The 19,880-nt window shown below is 37.6% G+C and overlaps 1 protein-coding gene across 15 annotated transcripts in view; it reads left to right on the top strand.

Annotated features, from left to right (window-relative positions):
* The window catches only part of LOC102232174 (muscleblind-like protein 1), a 45,981-nt gene extending 28,081 nt beyond the window's left edge, over positions 1–17,900 (top strand). For 6 of the 15 annotated variants that reach the window (XM_023334861.1, XM_023334863.1, XM_014472744.2 and 3 more), the window contains 10 exons: positions 5,560–5,730; positions 6,318–6,542; positions 8,000–8,239; positions 9,248–9,301; positions 10,397–10,550; positions 11,720–11,755; positions 12,494–12,585; positions 13,010–13,054; positions 13,788–13,859; positions 14,795–17,900. In XM_023334861.1, the coding sequence (XP_023190629.1) occupies positions 5,560–5,730; positions 6,318–6,542; positions 8,000–8,239; positions 9,248–9,301; positions 10,397–10,550; positions 11,720–11,755; positions 12,494–12,585; positions 13,010–13,054; positions 13,788–13,844 (1,074 nt within the window). In that variant the 3' untranslated portion in view covers positions 13,845–13,859; positions 14,795–17,900. The remainder of the gene's footprint in view (positions 1–5,559; positions 5,731–6,317; positions 6,543–7,999; positions 8,240–9,247; positions 9,302–10,396; positions 10,551–11,719; positions 11,756–12,493; positions 12,586–13,009; positions 13,055–13,787; positions 13,860–14,794) is intronic. The other 9 variants (XM_005795963.3, XM_005795966.3, XM_005795964.3 and 6 more) reach the window with 9 other exon arrangements.
* Positions 17,901–19,880: the final 1,980 nt, after the last annotated feature.

Genomic DNA, 19,880 nt, shown 5'->3' with positions numbered 1-19,880 from the left:
AGCTCTCTGTATTTGCAATACTCTTAAAAGAAGAACAATAAAAAGGGATAATGTACTGCATGTTTGCTTGAGTTTGCATCAAAGTAGCAATAAATGAATACTGTTATAACTACAATATCTCAGAGAGTTAGCAATAAAACAGTTTTCTATTTTAACCGAGAGCAATAAGATTATGTTAAACAGTTTTGGTTTAATGTTTTCTGTAAACAGGACCATACGCTACTGTTAAACTTGTACCACAAGATGGTCATAGCAACCCACAACTAGTTTAGATTTACCTCAAAACTAACCAGTAATTCTTGACATTAGACATTTTGCTGGATTAATTTGCTGTGTACAATGTGGGTGAAGAACATGGATTTCAACAGTGTAAATCTGAAAATAGGGATTTCACAATAATGACCATAACCTGTTGATACTCCGAACACTCAGAGGCTGATACCAGGGAAATGGAAATCTGAAAAATGCCTTCCATATATAGGAGCTCCATTCAGATTATTCATCATCATTTAAACACTAATTATAGATTTCAAGTCAGCACTTAAGGTTTATTGCATTTATCTTATATGGCATTTTACTCGAGCATGTATATTTTATAAATTTCGCTGCATGCTTCATCTCCTCCTAAAAAGAATGGGATTCAGCCACACCCTGCATTCTTTACACATTGCTTCACTGTTTGTTTAATTCCCACATACTTACAAAACCAGGGTGTGTGTCTGTGGGTGAGAGACAGCGAGTTAGAGGGGAGCACGATCAGGGCGGGACGTGTTTTTACAACTTATCATCAAACAGTCAGCCCAGTAGCCGGTGGGATTATTGTTCCCAGTTTGGCCTGCGTGGATATCGGCTGGTCTGATCTCAACAGGAGAAGCTCAGACTTCCACAGATAACACAAAAACATGACCTGGAGTGAACCCGAAGAAGAAAGAGGTCTTCCATGATCTTAGGAAAATGTTAGCTACTCGTGCATGTTTGCTTTATTTTTTTTTTGACTAACAGATGAATATTTATATTTTCTCTGCTCACAACCTGAATTCACTCCTGGGAATTAGCTCACAATGCTTGTGAATCATTCGGAAAGCACGTCATTGTAAGCATAAACATTGAGTATGGATCATATTATTCACTCTTTACATCCCCATTATTGTCACCAATTTCCTCAAAGCATCCCCAGGCTTTAAGTCTGGCTGCGCTACACATTTCAAACATTTCATTTGCATGATTACATTTAAATTGCATCAGCATCACAAGATAATATTCTCTTTTCGGTTTTGCATCTCATAGTGGAGTCAGTCGGTGCATAGAAATATTGAAGATGACACCTCTATCATTTGTTTTCATTGAGAGTGACCTTTTTAATTACTGGCGTGGACATGGAACAAATTGGGCTGGTGTACAGACACACAGATGCATTTGAACTAATTATGGCTGCAAGGCGAGTAGTGATTTCTTCTCTGACTGTCTCTGTCTGCCAGTGATCAGGCAGGCTGCTCCGTTGCTGTGGACACCATCTGTAGCTACTCCTCAAGGCCGCTGATGTCACCATAACACACACAAACACGGCAGCGTCTTCCTTTCGTCTCAGTCCGCATCACTTTCCTGCGCTTGACAGTCCCCTCTTTTTTAATCACTTGTTCTTCTGCAACTTCTAAGATTTCCCTGACGCAGCCTCACGCCAGCTCACAGGGTTGCCATGACTCCCGCTTTCTCTCATTCTCGTCACAGTCAGACTGGCATTTCCTATTCTGGGCCCAGACTTACTTATTCAAAATGGCTACCCGTTCTGGTAGCAGGCATTTTCTTTGAACATCTCGACTAGATCAGGTCTGGTTACTTAGGTTTTTTTTTTTGTTGTTTTACTCATTCACATACGCTGCTCTAGTTGCCAACCCTGGCAGTCAGCAGTCGAGGTCATGTGGGGTGAGAGCAACATGATCTTTTATGTCTTTCCAGCCCCCACCGCATCAACCCTCTCCACACACACCACACTGAAATCACACCCACACTTTCCACCCATCTCCGCCTATCATTTTTATGCTTTGGACTACCTGCTTTCAACTCTTTTTTTTTTTCCTCCTTTTTCATGCTCATGCACAGATCTTCTGCCACAGACCTGCACATCTCAGCATGTGGCTTGTTATAAAATTACATTTACTCGAGCACCGAAAGGACTGTTATGGAATAATAAAAACATTTCATATTACTCTTAAAAAAAAAAAAGCTGGGTATTTCAAATTAAATTAGGCGCTTTCTTGTTTCATGAAAATACAAGAGAATATCACTGGTCTTTGTTCAATATATAAATACAAATAAATGCATGCTCATGTTTAGATTCATACAATGCCTTGTCAAATTATTAATGCAACTTAAACAATTGAATATTTTGTCATGTTAAAACCACAAACTTCAATATTTTTATTGGTATGATAGACCTAATGAAAGTGGATTAGTTAGTGGAAACTAATCCACTAACTAGTGGATTAGTTTCTATCCACTAATGAAAATGGATAGAAATTGACTTTCAAAAAACAGTTATGCATTGCATATGAAGCAATGCATAACTAAATATATATATATATATATATATGTATATATATATATATATATATATATATATATATATATATATATATATATATACACACATATATATATATATATATGTGTGTGTGTGTGTGTGTGTGCGTGTGTGTGTGTGTGTGTGTGTATTTCATATGTAGCCAGTGCACCCACTGACTTCTGAAGCTACATAATTATAATGTGTCAGTGTGAATACAGTTGTCCTGAGGTTTTATTAATGAAAACTAGTGAACAAAATGCATAATGAAGATTGAAGAAAACAGTAGGCAGATAAATAGTTGTGCTTAAGGGGTTTAAAGCAGGGTTATGTTACAAAACAATATCCTAAGATTCGGATGTCTTTCATAAACAATGTTCATTCCAGGATCAGAAAATTAGAAAAGTATGCCATAGCTGGAAAACCACCAAGATAAGGTTGCCTAAGCAAACTGTCTGAGCAGGTGGGCGTTATTCAGAGAGGCAGTGAAGCGGCACATGTTAGATCAAGAGAAACTCCTGAGATCCACCACTCAGAATCTGTTGACAGGACAAGAATTGGTCATGCACTCTACAAATCAACCCTTCATGGAAGAGTGGTGAGATGAGAGCCACTGTTGAAAGAAAACTATAAGGTGTTCTGTTCGTCCATGTATGGACACCACAAACACGTAAAACACTGTGTAAAGGTAAACACCGCACGAGGGTGAAACGTGGTGGTGGCATTATCATGCCGTGGCGATGCTTTTCTCAAGCAGGGACAGCAAAGGTGGTCAGATTTTATAGGGAAGGTAAATTCAGGGCAACCCTGAAAAAAAATCTGTTGAAGACTGAAAAACACTTGAGACCTGGACCTTCCAGCAGAATACCAGTCCTTAGGGTATAACCACAGCTACAGTAGATCAAAGCATATTCATGTGTTAACAAGTCCAGGGTTAATTGTGAAAAAGATTTCAAAACTGGTTTTCGCAAGTGCTCCCGAATCCAATCCAACAAAGCTGAAACTGTTTTGCAAGAAAAAATTTGAATAAATTTCTCTCTGTAGGTGTGGAGGCAAACACAAAAAGACTTGCAGCTATATATGTAGAAAAAGGTGGTTCTTCAAAGTACTGACACAGGAGGGTAAACAAACCATGCTACAATATTTTTACTTGTGAATATTTTAAAGTATTTCCTTTTCACAGTTCTGCATTACTCTGTTTATCTACCACACACAGAACATTTGTCTATAGTACATCAAAGTATGTGGCTGTGACATGACAAAATTTTAAATAGTTTGAACAGTGCGGATACTTTGGCACAAAAACTTTATGTCCGTATTTATCAGTACTTTTTTTCATTTTCTTACATTTCTTTCATTTTCTTTCGTTCTTGCAACATGGGAAGTTACCTATGAGCTAAATTGTTGGCTGTACATTTCCCTACAGCTAGTTTTAGTTCTACAGGCACATTTTTTATTTAGTGCAGGAGGAGGGCAGGCTGTCTAAATATTAAAGCATCAAGCACATTTTTTTCTTTTTATGTGGTCTGCTTTCTACATTAGTCTGACATTTTTGGCACTTATTTAGAGCTCCAGAATGTAAACAGTTTTTGAACCAGATTTTGCGCTAGAATGGTACGTGACAGGTGCCATCATTTTCCACTTCCTCGAAGATTTTATCAGGAAACAGCCCACATCAAGCTGTAATTTATAATCCAAACAGTGCAGAAGATCACAGGGACTGTATATAGAGGTCCATAAATCCAAGTCCATGAATTCTTAATTGGTGTCAGCCTGCCATTAGCAGCACATGCCGCAATATCCTTAAAAGGAAATCCAGGAAGAGCCAGAGACGGCAGCTTTAAGCAAACAGAAAAAAGTAAAACACCTTAAAAACACCTTAACCGTTTTACGGCCACCCTGTTTTGCTTCAACGGTGATTCTTGTTTATCCTCCCGCCTCCACACCTGTCTGGTGCTCCAGTGTCAGTGAAAGTAAAAGAAGACTGAAGAGTGGGATATAGTCACATCAACGTGTAGAGATAAAGCCCAGCTCTGTCAGCAAGAGATAGGTGCCACTGTTAGATAAGCCCTGCCACTGGCCTGAAAGTAAACACACGCCTTTAATACATTTTGGACTTGGTTGTGAATGTGTGTTTTCGTGCATATCGGACACTGGTCATACGAGCATTACTTCCAAAAGAATGAGCTCTTGAGTGCACAAAAACATAAATATGTATGCATTCTTGGGACTTCTGGTTGGGCAATTCTAGAAACTGAAAGTATAGAATGATATTTGCTACAGAAAGCAGAATGTGATCCCTGTCCTAAATAATTAGCCAGAAGCTTTGATGCGTTGACCTCTGCATGACTCCTGGGATAATATAGACGGGTCATATGAGCACATGAGTATTTTTGGTGTCACTTAGACATGTTGTGTGCCTAAACTAGATGTCTGGAGAAAAACAGCACTGTATATCAGTCATGACCCCTTGAGGCTGTTGCACACATGCTCACATGTCCCAGCTGAGACCGACAGAAATAGCAAGCTGTTAGCAATTAGTGACAGACTGAGCCCAACTTGAATGCAACCGTCTGTCACTGACCAGATGTAATTTGTTTGAAATTGTGTAATGTCTTTTTCTTTTCTTTTTTTTTTTACTAATGATAAATGCAGCAGAACTAGAAATATATTGGTTTTGTCATGTTTGCATAAAATATGGGGTGTTGTGGGTTCAGAAAGATCTGCTGATAGTTACAGCAGATAAATGTTTATTATATTTATTATTATCATTTTGGATAAAACGTCTGCTGTGCTTAAATACATCCAAATACAGCTGTGACTCATTAGCAAATTTATTTTTTCCCCATATTTTTATTTCGTATCTTTGTCACTTCCTTAGGAACTTTGCACTTGTTGTCGATGCAGTTCATTCGACCATACCTGCATCACTCATGAGTAATACTGAATGTTGACACTTCTGTTTTTGTTTTTGTTTGTTTTTGTTTTTTTCGTCTCAGGGCCGTTGTTCCAGGGAGAACTGCAAGTACCTGCACCCTCCTCCCCATCTAAAGACCCAGCTGGAGATCAATGGCAGGAACAATCTGATTCAGCAGAAGAATATGGCCATGCTGGCCCAGCAGATGCAGCTTGCCAATGCTATGATGCCCGGCACGCAGCTACCCCCTATGGTAAGAGGATAACATGAGTATGAAATACAAAAAAGCGACTACACAATAATGCTGTAGTGACGTGGAAGTAAAAGAAAATGCAATTGTCATTATTTTTTACAAATGAAATTCCAAAAAGATGGCATTCATTTGTATTCAGCAACACTGCGACACAACTTTGTTGGCTTCTGAAGCCAACAACAGAAGCCAATGAAGATAACACTGAATTTTATTTAGGGGTATCAGTTTTAAGGATGCTAAAAACAACAAATGAATGTTGAACTTTTCATATTTAATGGGTTTTTTTTAAACATTTTTACAAAATGCTAAAACCATGGATCATTTACTTCCATTTATTGTTGGCTAGTTTGTGTTGGTCTTTCACATCAAATCTCAAACATTGTCAATTAAACAATGACGTGGGAAGCTGAAGTTTGTGTTTTTAAGGTATAAACCTCTTTCATAAGGCATTCCACGTAACTTCATCTCTCTTCAGCTTTTTTTGTCACGAGTTTATATGTTTTCTCAGACAGAAGGCTTGTGAATGCAAACATTTTATCCATTCTCACAATCAGAGTTTTTTATATTTTGTTTTGTTCCTGTTCCAGCCCATGTTTTCAGTGACACCAGGCCTGGCAACCAACGCCAGCGCAGCAGCAGCTGCTGCCGCTGCAGCCTTTAATCCCTACCTGAGCCCTGTGTCTCCGAGCCTGATGCCTCCGGAGATCCTGCCCAGCACCCCCGTGCTTATGGCCTCCAGCCCCACCGTCAGCCAAGTTCCCAATGCTGCTGCTGCTGCAGCCCAGAAACTGCTGAGAACAGACAGGCTTGAGGTAACAGACAAAACAATAGGTGCAATCTATTTATTTCTCAGCATTTTTGTTTTCAAGGGAAAATGCTTCTTTGTAAAGGCAATCTACTGAATCCCAGTTAGACGTTAACTTTAATCATGTCTTACTGCCTCAGACTTTATGTAATGGGTAAATGTGAACATCACAGGTTTAATAGAAGATAAAAACACAAAAAATCTGACTTTTTCTACACAAAGGCCCAAGTCACAGGAGAAGTTGTCCTTCATGTCTCTGCTGCTGCTGTCTTCAGGTTTTTCATAACAGAAATCACTGGAAGGAATTCTGATTTGTGTGGAAATTGCTTTTGATTGTGCAGAAAGCACCAACAGTTTCTAGGCTACCAGTAACTGCATAACATCAGCAAAGAACTGACTACAAATAAAAAACACAGAAAATACTCTATAATCTGTTATTACGACGGTTTAAAAATCTTCACTATTGCACTTGCAGATTTAACAAATGTATACCTCTCAATCTTGTTCATATATTAGTTAGAAGAAGAAGCATGCACAGCGACATTTCAATTTAATTCAGGTTAGGTGCTAAAAGAAGGTTTTAGCTCTTATTTTAAAGAAAGTGCTGCCCTCTACTGTATCAAAGGTAAACTTGAGAAGCTTCTGGAGATTAAACTGTGAATATGGTATTTGTTCATACTGGAAAAATGTTTACCTTTAGTAACAAACTGCATTAAACCACAGAGCATGCTGCTTATACAAGGTCTCCCCCCCACTTGTTTAACATTTTTAAAGACAACATTTACTTAAAACCTCCTTTGTATGCCTAAAATCTTACTTGACCTCTGCTTTAAGCAAGTGTAACCATCAGTAATATAACAAAGCAAAACAACATTAAAAATTGGTAGATTTTAAATGTAATAAACTTGCCCAAAAATGCAGTTTTAAGACCAAAAACCTTTAAAAATATAATACAACAAATGTAAGTAATTTTCTTTAGCTGAACACTACTACATACCACTAAGTGTCCCAACTACTAAATGGGTTCACAATAATATTTAACATTTTTATTAACAAATAAAATTATTTATTTACACATTTAACCAAATAGAAATGTTTTAAATAAAGATTTTATACCATGTACTGTATAATTCTCATACTGTTTATTAGAATCCATTATTAAGGAGAAAAAGGTGTGTCTATCCTGCGCAATACACAATTTAAAAGTACTATTTATTACAGATTTTTTTTATAGCTACAAATCAATATCAAAGCAACAGTAAATACATGTAATAATAATAACATCATTATAACTTTAATAATCAATATGCTAGATACTTTTAGTTGCAGTAGGTGTTGTTGATTCAAAGAGAAGCATTTAGATCATGTCGTACATATTTGTTTTTTTAACTTTTATTAACTACTTCACAATGTTTTGATTTTGATGTGGATACTATTTAATTATTCTCCTTCTGACTCATTTAGGTGTGTCGGGAGTACCAGAGGGGAAACTGTGCTCGGGGGGAGGGCGAGTGCCGCTTCGCTCACCCTGCAGACAGCACCATGATCGACACCAATGACAACACCGTCACTGTGTGCATGGACTACATCAAGGGTCGGTGCACCAGGGAAAAGTGCAAGTACTTTCACCCCCCGGCCCACCTGCAGGCCAAAATTAAGGCCACCCAGCATCAGGTGAACCAGGCCACGGCTGCCGCGGCCATGGTGAGCGTTCTCTTTTAGTAAGGCTGCACTCATTCAAATCCAGACAACACAGTGAGAGAAGTTTTATATTTCCAACAAGTCTAGCTGTGTTAAGATACAGTACCTGCAAAGTTAATCACCTTCATGTTTGAACGTGTCTCGCTTTCCTAATTGGTTGTTGTGTAACATTTTCAGTTCTGCTTTTGCCAGGTCAAATATTAAAAGGTCTGCATGTTGGTGTGGGTAAAATCTGCTCTGTGCTGGATGACATGAAGAAGGATAAGACAACAGTGTACTGTCCTGTCAAGCGTTTTTTTTTTCTTCCTCATTTGTCAAACCGTTTGTTTCGTTCCTTGTTCATCTCATCTCAGACCATGAGCAGAGAGTCCAGTTCCTTTTCTGTCTGTCTCTCTCTGCCTGGCCTTCTTTATGACTCCATTGTTTCTGTTGTTCCTACCTACAACTTCTCTTCCTCTTGATATTATTTGAAACGACTCATTGTGCCTTCTGTCTTTTCCTGCTGTAACAGTTCGGTGAATAGTAGCGCAGCCACACGTCCTGTTTATCTCTACATGCTTTTAGTGGTACAGCAATACAGAGAACATGGGGGTGAATCAGTATAATGTCAACTTGATCATGACGTGCACAGTGAAACGGAGAAATGTGAATTACACCTCTGTACATTTTGCTGTTTATTTGCTGAGGCTCTTTTCAAATGATGGTTAAATAATTTTCTGTTTTCATTTATTCCTGTGTGAAAATAACCACTGTAGTCCGGTAGTTATCATCTCTCTGATGATGATTTAACTGTTGAGTAGTAGAGCTAATGTCCACACTGTGCATGCCTTAGCCCTGTTATCCCCTTTGTATATTGCATTCCAATGATTTGTTTTTTTATTTTTGTTTTTTCTCACCTATACCCAAACTGCACTGCTGCCCCCATGATGCACCTCTGCTTGCTGGTTTATGTTAATGCGCTTGAACCCCATTGGCCCATTGCCATCATGTGCTCGCTGCCTGCTAATTAAGACTCAGTCGGCTGTCAAATCACTGAAGCGACCCCTCGACGCAACCTTTGACCTGGTACTATGACCTTTCACCTTTTAGCTTGGCATGCATGTGGCTTTGTTGTGCAGCAGTGTTCTAACCAAAGATACTTAGCTTTTTGTTGTTTTTTTTTGTTTTACAATGTTCGTCTCAGTGCAATGTGTGTTCTTCTTCTTGTTACTCTATAACTGCTGCTTGTGATACAATGACTGTGGCCCGTTAGAGTTCAAACGGTTTGTGTCAAATTTGCAAAAACACAAATTCACTGTTGCAGATTGTGATAAAGAGTCACAGTCATTTCATCGCCTGCAGCCCATCTAACAAAAGTTAGCGAGGGCGAGGGAAGTAGAGCTTCTATTAAAGTGGCATGGCTTCAGTCTTGTGTCTAAATGTTAGTGTCAATCAAATGTGTGCATGTCTGTGTTGCTAGTGCATGGGTAATGGATCTGGGTGGGGGTTAGGCTAACCAAACAGGAGTGATCCCATATTAACAGGTTAGTTGTAACAAATGATAGTTCACTCAAATCTTGATCTTGACACTAAACATCAGAAGTCAAGAATGGCCTAATGCCAAGACGTGTAGAGTGTTACGCCTTGCAATTATTTATTTTTTTCTTGGCTTTAAACCATTTTTGATAGATTTTTTTTCTGAGAGTGAACCATCACTTAAACATGGCTTACACAGTTTATCATGGAGCTAGCAGTGCAGCCTCCCTTTCTCTGTGCTTACTACCTGTTCCACCTCGTTAGCAGCCTCATTGTTTTAATGGTTAATGCTTGCTTTATCAGTCAGCCTTATGTGTGTAAAGATAATAATAAATCCTTTTTTATTAATATATAAATGCCTGTCAGCTCATAACTCCAGTAGGCATCATGCTCCTGCTTGTGTAGTATTTGTGTCAGACTGCTGCTTGCTTGCTACTGATGATATGATATTGTAATTGTTGTACACACAAAGACGTTGTGGCTCTGTTTCTCTGATGTTCTCTAACGTTTTTTTCTTGTTTTCTTCCCTGTCTTTGCCTCTTTCTAACACACCTTCTCTAAATTCCACACACCTCTCTTTCTGTCTATCTCTGCCTCTTTTTTTTATTTTCCTTTTCACTGTCCTCCCTCCATGTGGATGGGCAGGGCATCACCCCTAGTGTCATGGCTCCCCTCCCAAAGCGGGCGGCTCTGGAGAAGGCCAACGGGGCCACAGCCATGTTTAACACTGGCATGCTTCAGTACCAACAAGCCCTGGCCAGCATGCAGTTTCAGCAGCAAGCTGCTTTCCTCCCATCAGGTATGGCTCCCGAAGCAATCAGCCAGTGGATGGTGGATCAGTCTAACCTGGCTTCTTTGCTTGGCTGGGGTTTGGCAGGGTGATAGATTGCAACACAGCTCAGTTTGGTCATAAACAGTTCAGCTATTTCATCAGACAGGAGGAATTTACAGAACTGAGTAAACAACAACTTCCACTTTGAACCAACATAGATTCATGCATTGTAAAAGTTTTTGTAGCACTTGAATTTTTTTCACATTTTGTCACCTTAGAACGATATACCTCAGCAATATGTACGGTATATATATATATATATTTTTTTTTTTTTTTGCGTATGGGGTGTAATGGTTAATTAAGTGGGACAAAAAACTAATGCAAGGCTTTCAGCACATTATATAAATAAAAATTTGATTAAGGTTTGATGAAATCTTCAAATTTGGTGGTAAAATAGAAATCTAAAGGTTGCAGGACAGTGGCTGTCAAGCACTGGAGTTGGAGAACCTTTCCCTAAACGCACCATCTCTGTCACGAAAGATGGTTGTGGCTGTAACATGCTGAGGGGAATACAAATGCAAGCTAAGCTTTGCAATATATATATTGTTGTAATGTGACATAATGTCTTAAAGATCAATAGAAATTTAAATTTGTGCAAGTCACTGCATGTGTCTTGTATTGTAGTTCAAGAGGAAGGGCCTAAACACATGTTTTATGTTTTGTATGGCACTTCATGGCCCCTATGAATTAAGATGGAATTTTAATCTCTTTCTTCTGACTAATTACTTTAATTAAACTGTGAATATCTATCTGTAGAATTTAGTGTAACAATTTTAACTAAATACGAAATTAACTACCATAAAAGATATCAAACTGTGTAATAGTCCATGGGATGGGGTCAAACCATGATTCTGGGACTTTGCTTTGGGCTCAATGCTGGAATGTGTATTTGATGTTCAATGATTATAATGATTCTCCTCCTATTATGCTTAGCAAATTACAAACTCTTACACTACCCTGCAGACAAAAGTCTCAGTCACCTCTGCACCTTCTCCAGTCACTGATGTCTGTGTTTGAGAAATATTAACTTTTTCTCCCACGTTATCTCTCCCTTCCCTCTAACGAATCTTGTGATGGGCTGTTTTGATTTCTCTTCCCTACCCAATCCACTTCCTGTTGCACTGCATGATGGGCAGGCTCAATATTGTGCATGACACCTGCAGCCAGCGTTGGTAGGTTCCAGCTTTTCCTTCTTCAGTTGTTTTTTTTTTCCTTTTCTGTAATCTGGTGTCTTTGAGTCACTGGTCATCAAAATCAAATTGTCCAATAAAAATTATCTGTTAGAATTAGAGCTCAATGTTGATTTTGGTGACCCGAGAGTCGCTGTTTTAGCTGAGTAAAGACGCGAGTTCAGACCTGAAACATAAGTCCACAGAATGAAAAATGAATGGTGTGAAACAGAATTTTGTTTATCAGCTGAATTCAGTAGTGGTTAAACCGACCTATGCTTTGTTACACAGTTCCCCTGTGTGCTCATAAACTGCTTGAACAGTCGACTTCCTGCTTGTTAAGAACCTTTTTTGGCCGTTCTAACTTGATTGACCCACTTTTTATACCTAAAGAATACTAAGGGAGTTCAATTATAACTGGCCCCTTCATCTCCTCTGCTGTAGTTACTATATTATTAAGCATCATGCAACAATAAATTTTAAGTGAACTTTTAAAGTTATGTGGGCCAAGAAAATAAAGCACAGTTGAAACACTTCAATTGTAACAATATACTCAAATATGCATTCAAGTCTTGGCAGAGAGAAGTCAGGGGAACTAGTTAAATCGAATCCCACTTGGGCCCAGCCCTACTACCCCTTACCCCCGCTCACATTTTCCTTCTTTTATTTGCCTGGTTTGTATGTGGCTCCTCTGCTCCTCTGTGTATTTATGCTTACATGATTTTCCCTCCAAAAAAAAAGTTCCCATGATGCACGGTGGTACTCCAGCCACTGTGTCTGCAGCCACCACATCTGCCACAAGCGTTCCCTTCGCAACTGCCTCCACCAATCAGGTTTGCACCTCTACCACTATCTATCTATCTATCTATCTATCTATCTATCTATCTATCTATCTATCTATCTATCTATCTATCTATCTATCTATCTATCTATCTATCTATCTATCTATCTATCTATCTATCTATCTATCTATCTATCTATCTATCTATCTATCTATCTATCTATCTGTGCACATTGATAGAGTTGGAATGCTTGTGTCTTTCAATCGGTGGGTTGGGTAGAAAGCAGTACTCCCTCTTGTTGGCCTACACTTGTCCAACATGCCATATTTAATGTCTTAACACATTATGACAAAGCGTTTCTTTTGGCTATATTAGTTAACTATAAGCATAATATTTTTTTTTCCTTAAAGTATCTGATGTGTATTTACTCTGTGTCCTCATTGTAACCTTGATTTTTGTCCTTTCCACCTTTGAGGACTCTTCCTTATCAAAGTTGACTACCAACGAATACATGCAATTGGTATGTATGAGGTAGTTCTCTTTTTTTTCATCTGTTTAATTTTTGTTTTTCTACATTTTTGAGAGCCTTTTTGCACAGCTTGTGCAACAGTCACTGTCTGTGCCCCTCTGGTGCTTGGCTTACTTTTGTTTTTTGTTATTGTTTTTGCAGCCGCTTCCAGCACATAAAGCAAAGCTGTACCATTATCTTTGTGTTTAAACGCTGGACTATCTATCCCTTTTTTTTTTTTTAGTTAAAAAGCAGTATTGCAAAGTTGCAACATTCTGATTGAAATTTTGCTAAAGGTGAATTATACTGAATAAAAGTTTTTGGCAAAAGAATTAAGAATCAGTCAACATGCCATGCATTATTACATGTTTTCCGCATCTGATTGAGGTGTGGAGGTCAACAACATGGAGGACTTAGATTTGCATGGGGAAAGCCACCTAACTGAGAGCTTCCCATCCAACCCTCCCTCATCTCACACTTCCTTTAAGTCACCCTCTTACCCTCCTGCTAGTGTGTCTTGATTGAACTATTTGTCCTTGGTATGACAAACTTGCATCAATTGTGCCCCCGAATGTAGCAATAAGCTTGTCCTGTCTTCTTAACTTTGTCTCCTTTCAGCAGCGAGCTCATCTTATAGAGAGAGGATGTGGTTACATTGCACTGATCTGTTTGTTTACAGGCCAATGCTCACTTTGTGTGTTTTCGATTTGACATGCTTCATATGATCTCTGTTTTCTGTCACCAGATTCCAATAATATCTGCAGATCATCTGAGTAGTCACAAGTACTTGACTCAAATGTAGTTCCTCTTAAGAACAGTGAGTTTCTATTTCAGTGCTTCTATTCTGTCTGTTCATTAAAGGGCTTTAGGCTTTGTTGTGTGACTCGCTTTAGCTCTGGTTTCAACTCCATGGCTGTAGAGTATTGGCTAACATAGTGTTTTACAGTAGCATTCATACTCTTTAGGATGTTTCACTTTAGTTATTGATGTTCCACCATTACAACCTCAAACTCCAGTGCATTTTATTTGGATTTTATGTGATAGACTATCACAAAAGTCATGTTTGTGAACTGGAATTATGATGATTTACTCTGATAACTTTAAACAAAATCATGTGCACAAATTGCCTTCACACTACATCTAATCACTAAATAGAGTCCACAGGTATCAGTATAAATGGTGAGGGAGGAAGTTCTGGAGTTTCAAAACTTTGAAGTACACTGTCCAGTCTACATTCAAAAAAAGAAGAGTACGGCCTAAACTAACGAGAACATTCAGTAGGATAGAAGTCAATGCTAACTGTGTGAGAGTCTTCATGGAAAAGTGGCAAGAAGAAAGACATCCTGGATGAAGCCAAGTTGGAGACACGGTGTAATAAAGGATTTAGTCAAATGCATTTTTTTAATCAAAATTAAACTTTTTGATCTAAACTACTTACAGCTTTAATTAGAACAAAATGAGGTTCTGTCAAATGCTGACTAGGTGGAGCTGATTACTAATACTTGTCACCTTTTTTTGTTATTTGTAAGATAAACATTGAAAACCATGACTTGTTTTCCTTCCACTTTGCAATTAAGCAACACTGTGGGGCTTTTTGTTTTTAGCACATACAATTTCAGTAAAATACACTGACGTTTTTGGTTGTAGGGTGACAAAATGCTAAAAAGTTCAAGTGACATAAAAACCTTTGCAGGACATTCCATTTACTCTATTCCCTAAACGTTCTTAAGTGACATCCATCCTCTCTTACAGATCAAATGAATGTGTGCTGGCACCGTCCAAGCCAAAAGAGTTAAGCCTTTATGTACATAACCTTCAGAATGTCAAGCAATGGGACAAGGAGGGTCAGCCATCTCTTAGCCTGTCCACAATGAGGGACTCGTCACATGCGTCAAGGGTACAACACACGATCTGTGCCATCTTCCCACATATCAATATCCAGAAGAATTCGCCGTCAGAATCGACGTCCAGCCGAGAAGAAGAGGATGAGTTGATGGAAACAATCGCGTAACACCTCTGTGTCTAACTGAATCATACCACTCAGTTTGCTCTACTTGTTATCATAACTGCATGCACAGAAGATTAAGGGCGTTGTTGCCACGTGACAACATCTAGTGCTGGTACGTTAACAGACCAAGAGTTTTCCTTCCTCTTTATTGTTTCTTTTTTCAGCTTTATTTTTAATCAATAGCCATATTTTATAGTTTACAAGTGGAATGCAAATATGCACCTTGAATTTAATTGAAATCTGAAAGGCACAATGATATTATCAATTTTTATTTTTTTTCTTCTCTCTGCCAAATGCATTGGGCATGTACAGTATTGTGTTTTACGGCTACTAGTGAAACTAGATGTTGAAATGAGGGTCTTGGACATATGAATGTTCTGGGTAAACCAACATACCTGTGTACCTTGAAAGCACAGCCAGGCTAGCTTTTTCTCACCTTGTCATGTGCCATCAAGGCCATACAGCTAAAACCAGAGTGTTATCTCAGCAGTGTTATTTGTTTACCGAAGGTAAAACTTTTGTATGGCTCTTTTTGTATTGTTTTCTTTTAGAATCTCCATTCTGAGTGTTTTTTATTATTATTATTATTATTATTTTAATCTTCTTTTTTTTTAGATTTCATTAGGTTTGAAAGTGGGGTTTAATTTTTTGTTTTGTTTTTTATCAAAAATGGAGAGTGTTTTTCTAAAAATCCGTCATGCCTCCTTTAATGAACCAGTTTTATTTGTCAGGATAATTTGTTAATCAAGTCCGTCGACTCTAAAGCCTGGGGAAGTAGAGAGAGTAGCTTTAATTAGTGTTCTGTTACTTTATTCCCTTCCTTTTTAAACAGGAGCAGCTCTAAAAACGTGTCTCCAAGAAGCACTTTTGAGCCACTTTTAAAAACAACAGGCCCAAAGGTCTTGTAGGTCATTACAAGCCATTCGTGCACTTCAGTTTCTTGGTTCACTCTGTTTCAGCTTCTTGTTTTTACTGTAGAGTGCTACTTGCATTTCAAGTAAAATATGAAGCTTTTGTTGATCTCACTATGAAACCAAAGCACAGATTTGCTCTTAAGTCTTACTCACATCTAGGTCGAGGATTAAACAGATAAGGAAATATGTTAATTATCTTTCCTCCATGTGCGTGTCGTACGATTATTTCCCTCTTAGGTCTTCACAGAAGCGTGTGCTGTGTTTTTACCAATGTTATGTACCTAACAAAGCCTTAGATCACAATTTATGGGTCTGTACCCAATCAAATGTCCTTTCAATCACCATGCAGGTAAAAAAAAAAACACCATTGAGTTTTATACTTCACACAAGCCGCTTTTTATCCTTTTTTGTTGTTGTTTGTCTCTCTTTCTGAAACAATTACTCTCCTAAATTTCATTGAATTTATGTGTTATGTACTACTTAAGAATTTGAATCTATTTGAGGCATGTAGTTTTAGACTTTTTCTTTTTTTTTGCCTTACTATATTATTACTTGACAACATTCATATAGCCGTTGTAGATGTTAAGATAGTATGACATTCATAACTTTTTCAAACCATATAGAGGATAATGTGTTTAAATACTCACTTCATTCATATAGCTGGATGTCTTTCTCATTTGTTGTTGTATTTGTCAGTTAATTTTATTGATGAGAAACTTTTTGATACAAGGAATGAGATGATTGTCGGACAAGTTCCGATTTTCCTTGTAACATGTCAATGTCATGTTAGAAAATACTATATTGTATTGAGAAAAAAAAAGTGGATTGTCCATGTTTGAGAGAGGAAAAAATTATTTTCTACTGTATCCATTTCAAAGAGATATGTAGTTTTGTTTGAATATTAAGTTTGCCCTGAATGTCAGGCCAAAACGAGCAGTGAGATTGATGTTGATGTTTGTTGAGATTTGGAGTGAGGAAAGCCGAGACTTTTGCCCCCCCGCTGGGGAAGAGTCGGACATGCTGCAGATAATGAGTTCTAACCTAAGGGACGAAGGTTAACTTTTTGCACTTCTGTATATAGTAAAATGAACAGAGAAAAAAAAAAAAACGTGTATCATAATGAGATATTATTTTGAATAAAAAGAAAAATGATCTATAATTATAAGGAATTTTGTTAGATTAATTTAAAATTCTTAAATCAGAAGACCAGCTAAAATTCGCTTGCAAAGAAGGGCACTAGTTTCTTGGCCAATGCATTCAGAGAAAGCTATGCGCTTATTTTATAGGTGGCTCGTAATGCCAGGGAATGTTGCAGGGGAGTGGATTTCCCCGTGTCATGCTAACTCTATGCCTCTGATATGATGACATATCCATTAAGGTCCATATACTCATTTACCGGACAAGCAGTGTCCCATGGTACAGTAGATAACTGAATCTATAAAAAGTAAAAAATATCTTCTATTATAGTTTGATTTGATTGCATGTAAACAAAAGAAGCTGTGTAGATATATAAGGACAGACGGCACTTTGAGATCCACAAAACCTAAAAAAAATAATAATTAGTTCTTTTGTTTCTGAAATCATACATACCGTAGATAACATCTACAGTGTGGAGAGATAATACTTTTAAAAACAAGTCATCTTACTCAAGTATTTCCAAGCAAACAAGTTATTTAAAAAAAAATAACATATTAGCACTTGTCCACCTCAGATATGTTCAGATAGAGAATTACAGTCCCCACTAACTCACAAGCAGTTGTTCTTGCTTTTCTTAGCTGTGCACTCAGCAGGCGAAGGCTCGTCATACCAAATGCATATTTGGCAAATTCCTCTTTTAAATGAATGTAAAAGTCAGTGTCAATATGTTTCTAACTTGAGGCTGCTTTGTATAGTCGCTACACAACCAAAGCACCATTTTCTCAAAAAAAAAAAATAATACAAGACTTTTCAAGTCTTCTGGCTGCAACCAATGTCTTTCTTCTTCCCTGCTGGGTGCACATGTTCGCTTTTGACTGCTTTTTACTTGTAAGCGCAGACACCAGTTGTGTATTTGCTAACAGCTGTCACATGATGATGTACTATTCTGTCTCCAGATTTGTTTATGCTCATTTTATTGTTGCCATATTTGACTCTTGCTGTATGGATGAAAACAACAACAAAAAAATCTGAATAAAACTATTTGATTTGCTCATACAACTTTGTCTCTTTGTGTTTTTGATCTTGGAGGTTAATTTAGGTCATGCTACCTAGAGGTGGAGGCTTTAAGATTCAGGGTGAAAAAAAAAAAAAGTATATATATTTGAAATTTGTAGGTCACTTTTGTGGTAGTACTGTACATTGTGCTAAGAAAAACTCAAATTAGCATTTTTTTCCCTCAGTCTGATTATTAAATTAGATTAAACCTTTCTTGTTTTACGTCAGTTAGGATTATCAAAGCTATCTGAATTTGATAATTCACAGAATAATAAGAGTGAATTTAATGCATAATTATTTAAATGCATATTATTTAATGACTTATTTTAAATCACGCTTACACAAGTATTACTGCATATTACCACACAGTAACCATTTAAGAAAGCCAACGTGATGGTGTCATGGCTTTGCAAGCTTCTGATTGCAACATCGGTTAAACGGAGGCTGACCTGATGACCTCAGTCATACTGCTCTCTTATGTGATAAAAAAAAAAAAAAAGTCACTCAAAATAAAGTAAAATTGGATGGGTACAATTTCCAGATGCATGAAGGACTTGCCTTCATCTGTTGAAAAATTATAGGCAAATAAGTAGGGACGTATCGGCATCATGGAGACGTCAAGCCATGACGTTGTTCAGGAAAGAGAAGGGTAATGTGTCTCAAAGATAAAAATGTTTTTGGTGTAAAGTTAGCGTGAAAGTGTTGCGCTAATTTTAGTAATTCTAACTGGCTGAGAGCAGAAAAGTTTAGAGGAAAACTATTTTATAGATATATCAGCTGGATTTGAAGACATTTAATGATAAATAATTTTAAATGATATCAATAAGTATTGTTTCTGGACTGAAAAGCACTGTGTCAATTCTGGAGTAGATTGTGTCCATATTATAGGTGTTATTTTGATTTCATAGTCTTTGTTTTGTTTGCTTTCAGATTTATTAGTCCCAATAATTTCACGCATCATCCTAGTCTTGCATTGTCTCGTTCTTATGTTGTTCCTTTTCATTTTCCTGTACATTTTGACAATTTAAAACCTAGTGAAAGATTTTTCTGAACTGGTTTAGATAAAATAGGATAAAAAGGAAGTAGAAGAGTGTTAAGCTTGGTGTTTTGACACTGGTTAAGATTACTTTTTACTTACAGCCCTCATGACCTTAACAGCATTAAAAGAGCTTCATTTACAGCTTTCAATTTGTTATTTTGGCAAAGTTTTCATTTTCATCTTCCTGTAGAAAACTCTAGAGAAAACTCAACAAACATGTTGTGGTTCTTTGATGAGAATAACATTTTGGCCTAAATGTGTGGCAGAAAACTGGCACTGTGCATCACCTTCACACATTTGTTCATCACATTTTAATTTTCACCTACATGTTTCTTCTAACTAGTGAACTAGACTCGCCAACTTGAATCTGATAAAGAACATATAAAGGGAGCTGATAATTAGGGTGATGGCAGGGTGACCTTTCAACCCAATAACGATTTTTTCATCGATAATTGAGTAAAGTTTGGCATGCCACTTTTTGATTAAAGTAGAAATAAAACCAGACTGGTGTTTTCGTTGTTTAGTTATCTTGTAGAGGTGGCTGCCTCTTCTCGTCTCAGAAACTAAAATTTTTAGAATACAAAAACATTTTCTACCAGCGGCGTGAAGGGAGAATTTTGAGCTGAGTCCTCGTAACGCGGAACCAGACATTGGAAATTGATTATTGACAAAATGGCAGGCCTC

The sequence above is a fragment of the Xiphophorus maculatus genome, chromosome 6 (genome assembly GCF_002775205.1).
Source record: "Xiphophorus maculatus strain JP 163 A chromosome 6, X_maculatus-5.0-male, whole genome shotgun sequence".
In the NCBI taxonomy this organism is placed as follows: Eukaryota; Metazoa; Chordata; class Actinopteri; order Cyprinodontiformes; family Poeciliidae; genus Xiphophorus; species Xiphophorus maculatus.
Note: the sequence above shows the minus strand (reverse complement) of the source record. Positions and strands in the feature narration are given on the sequence as shown.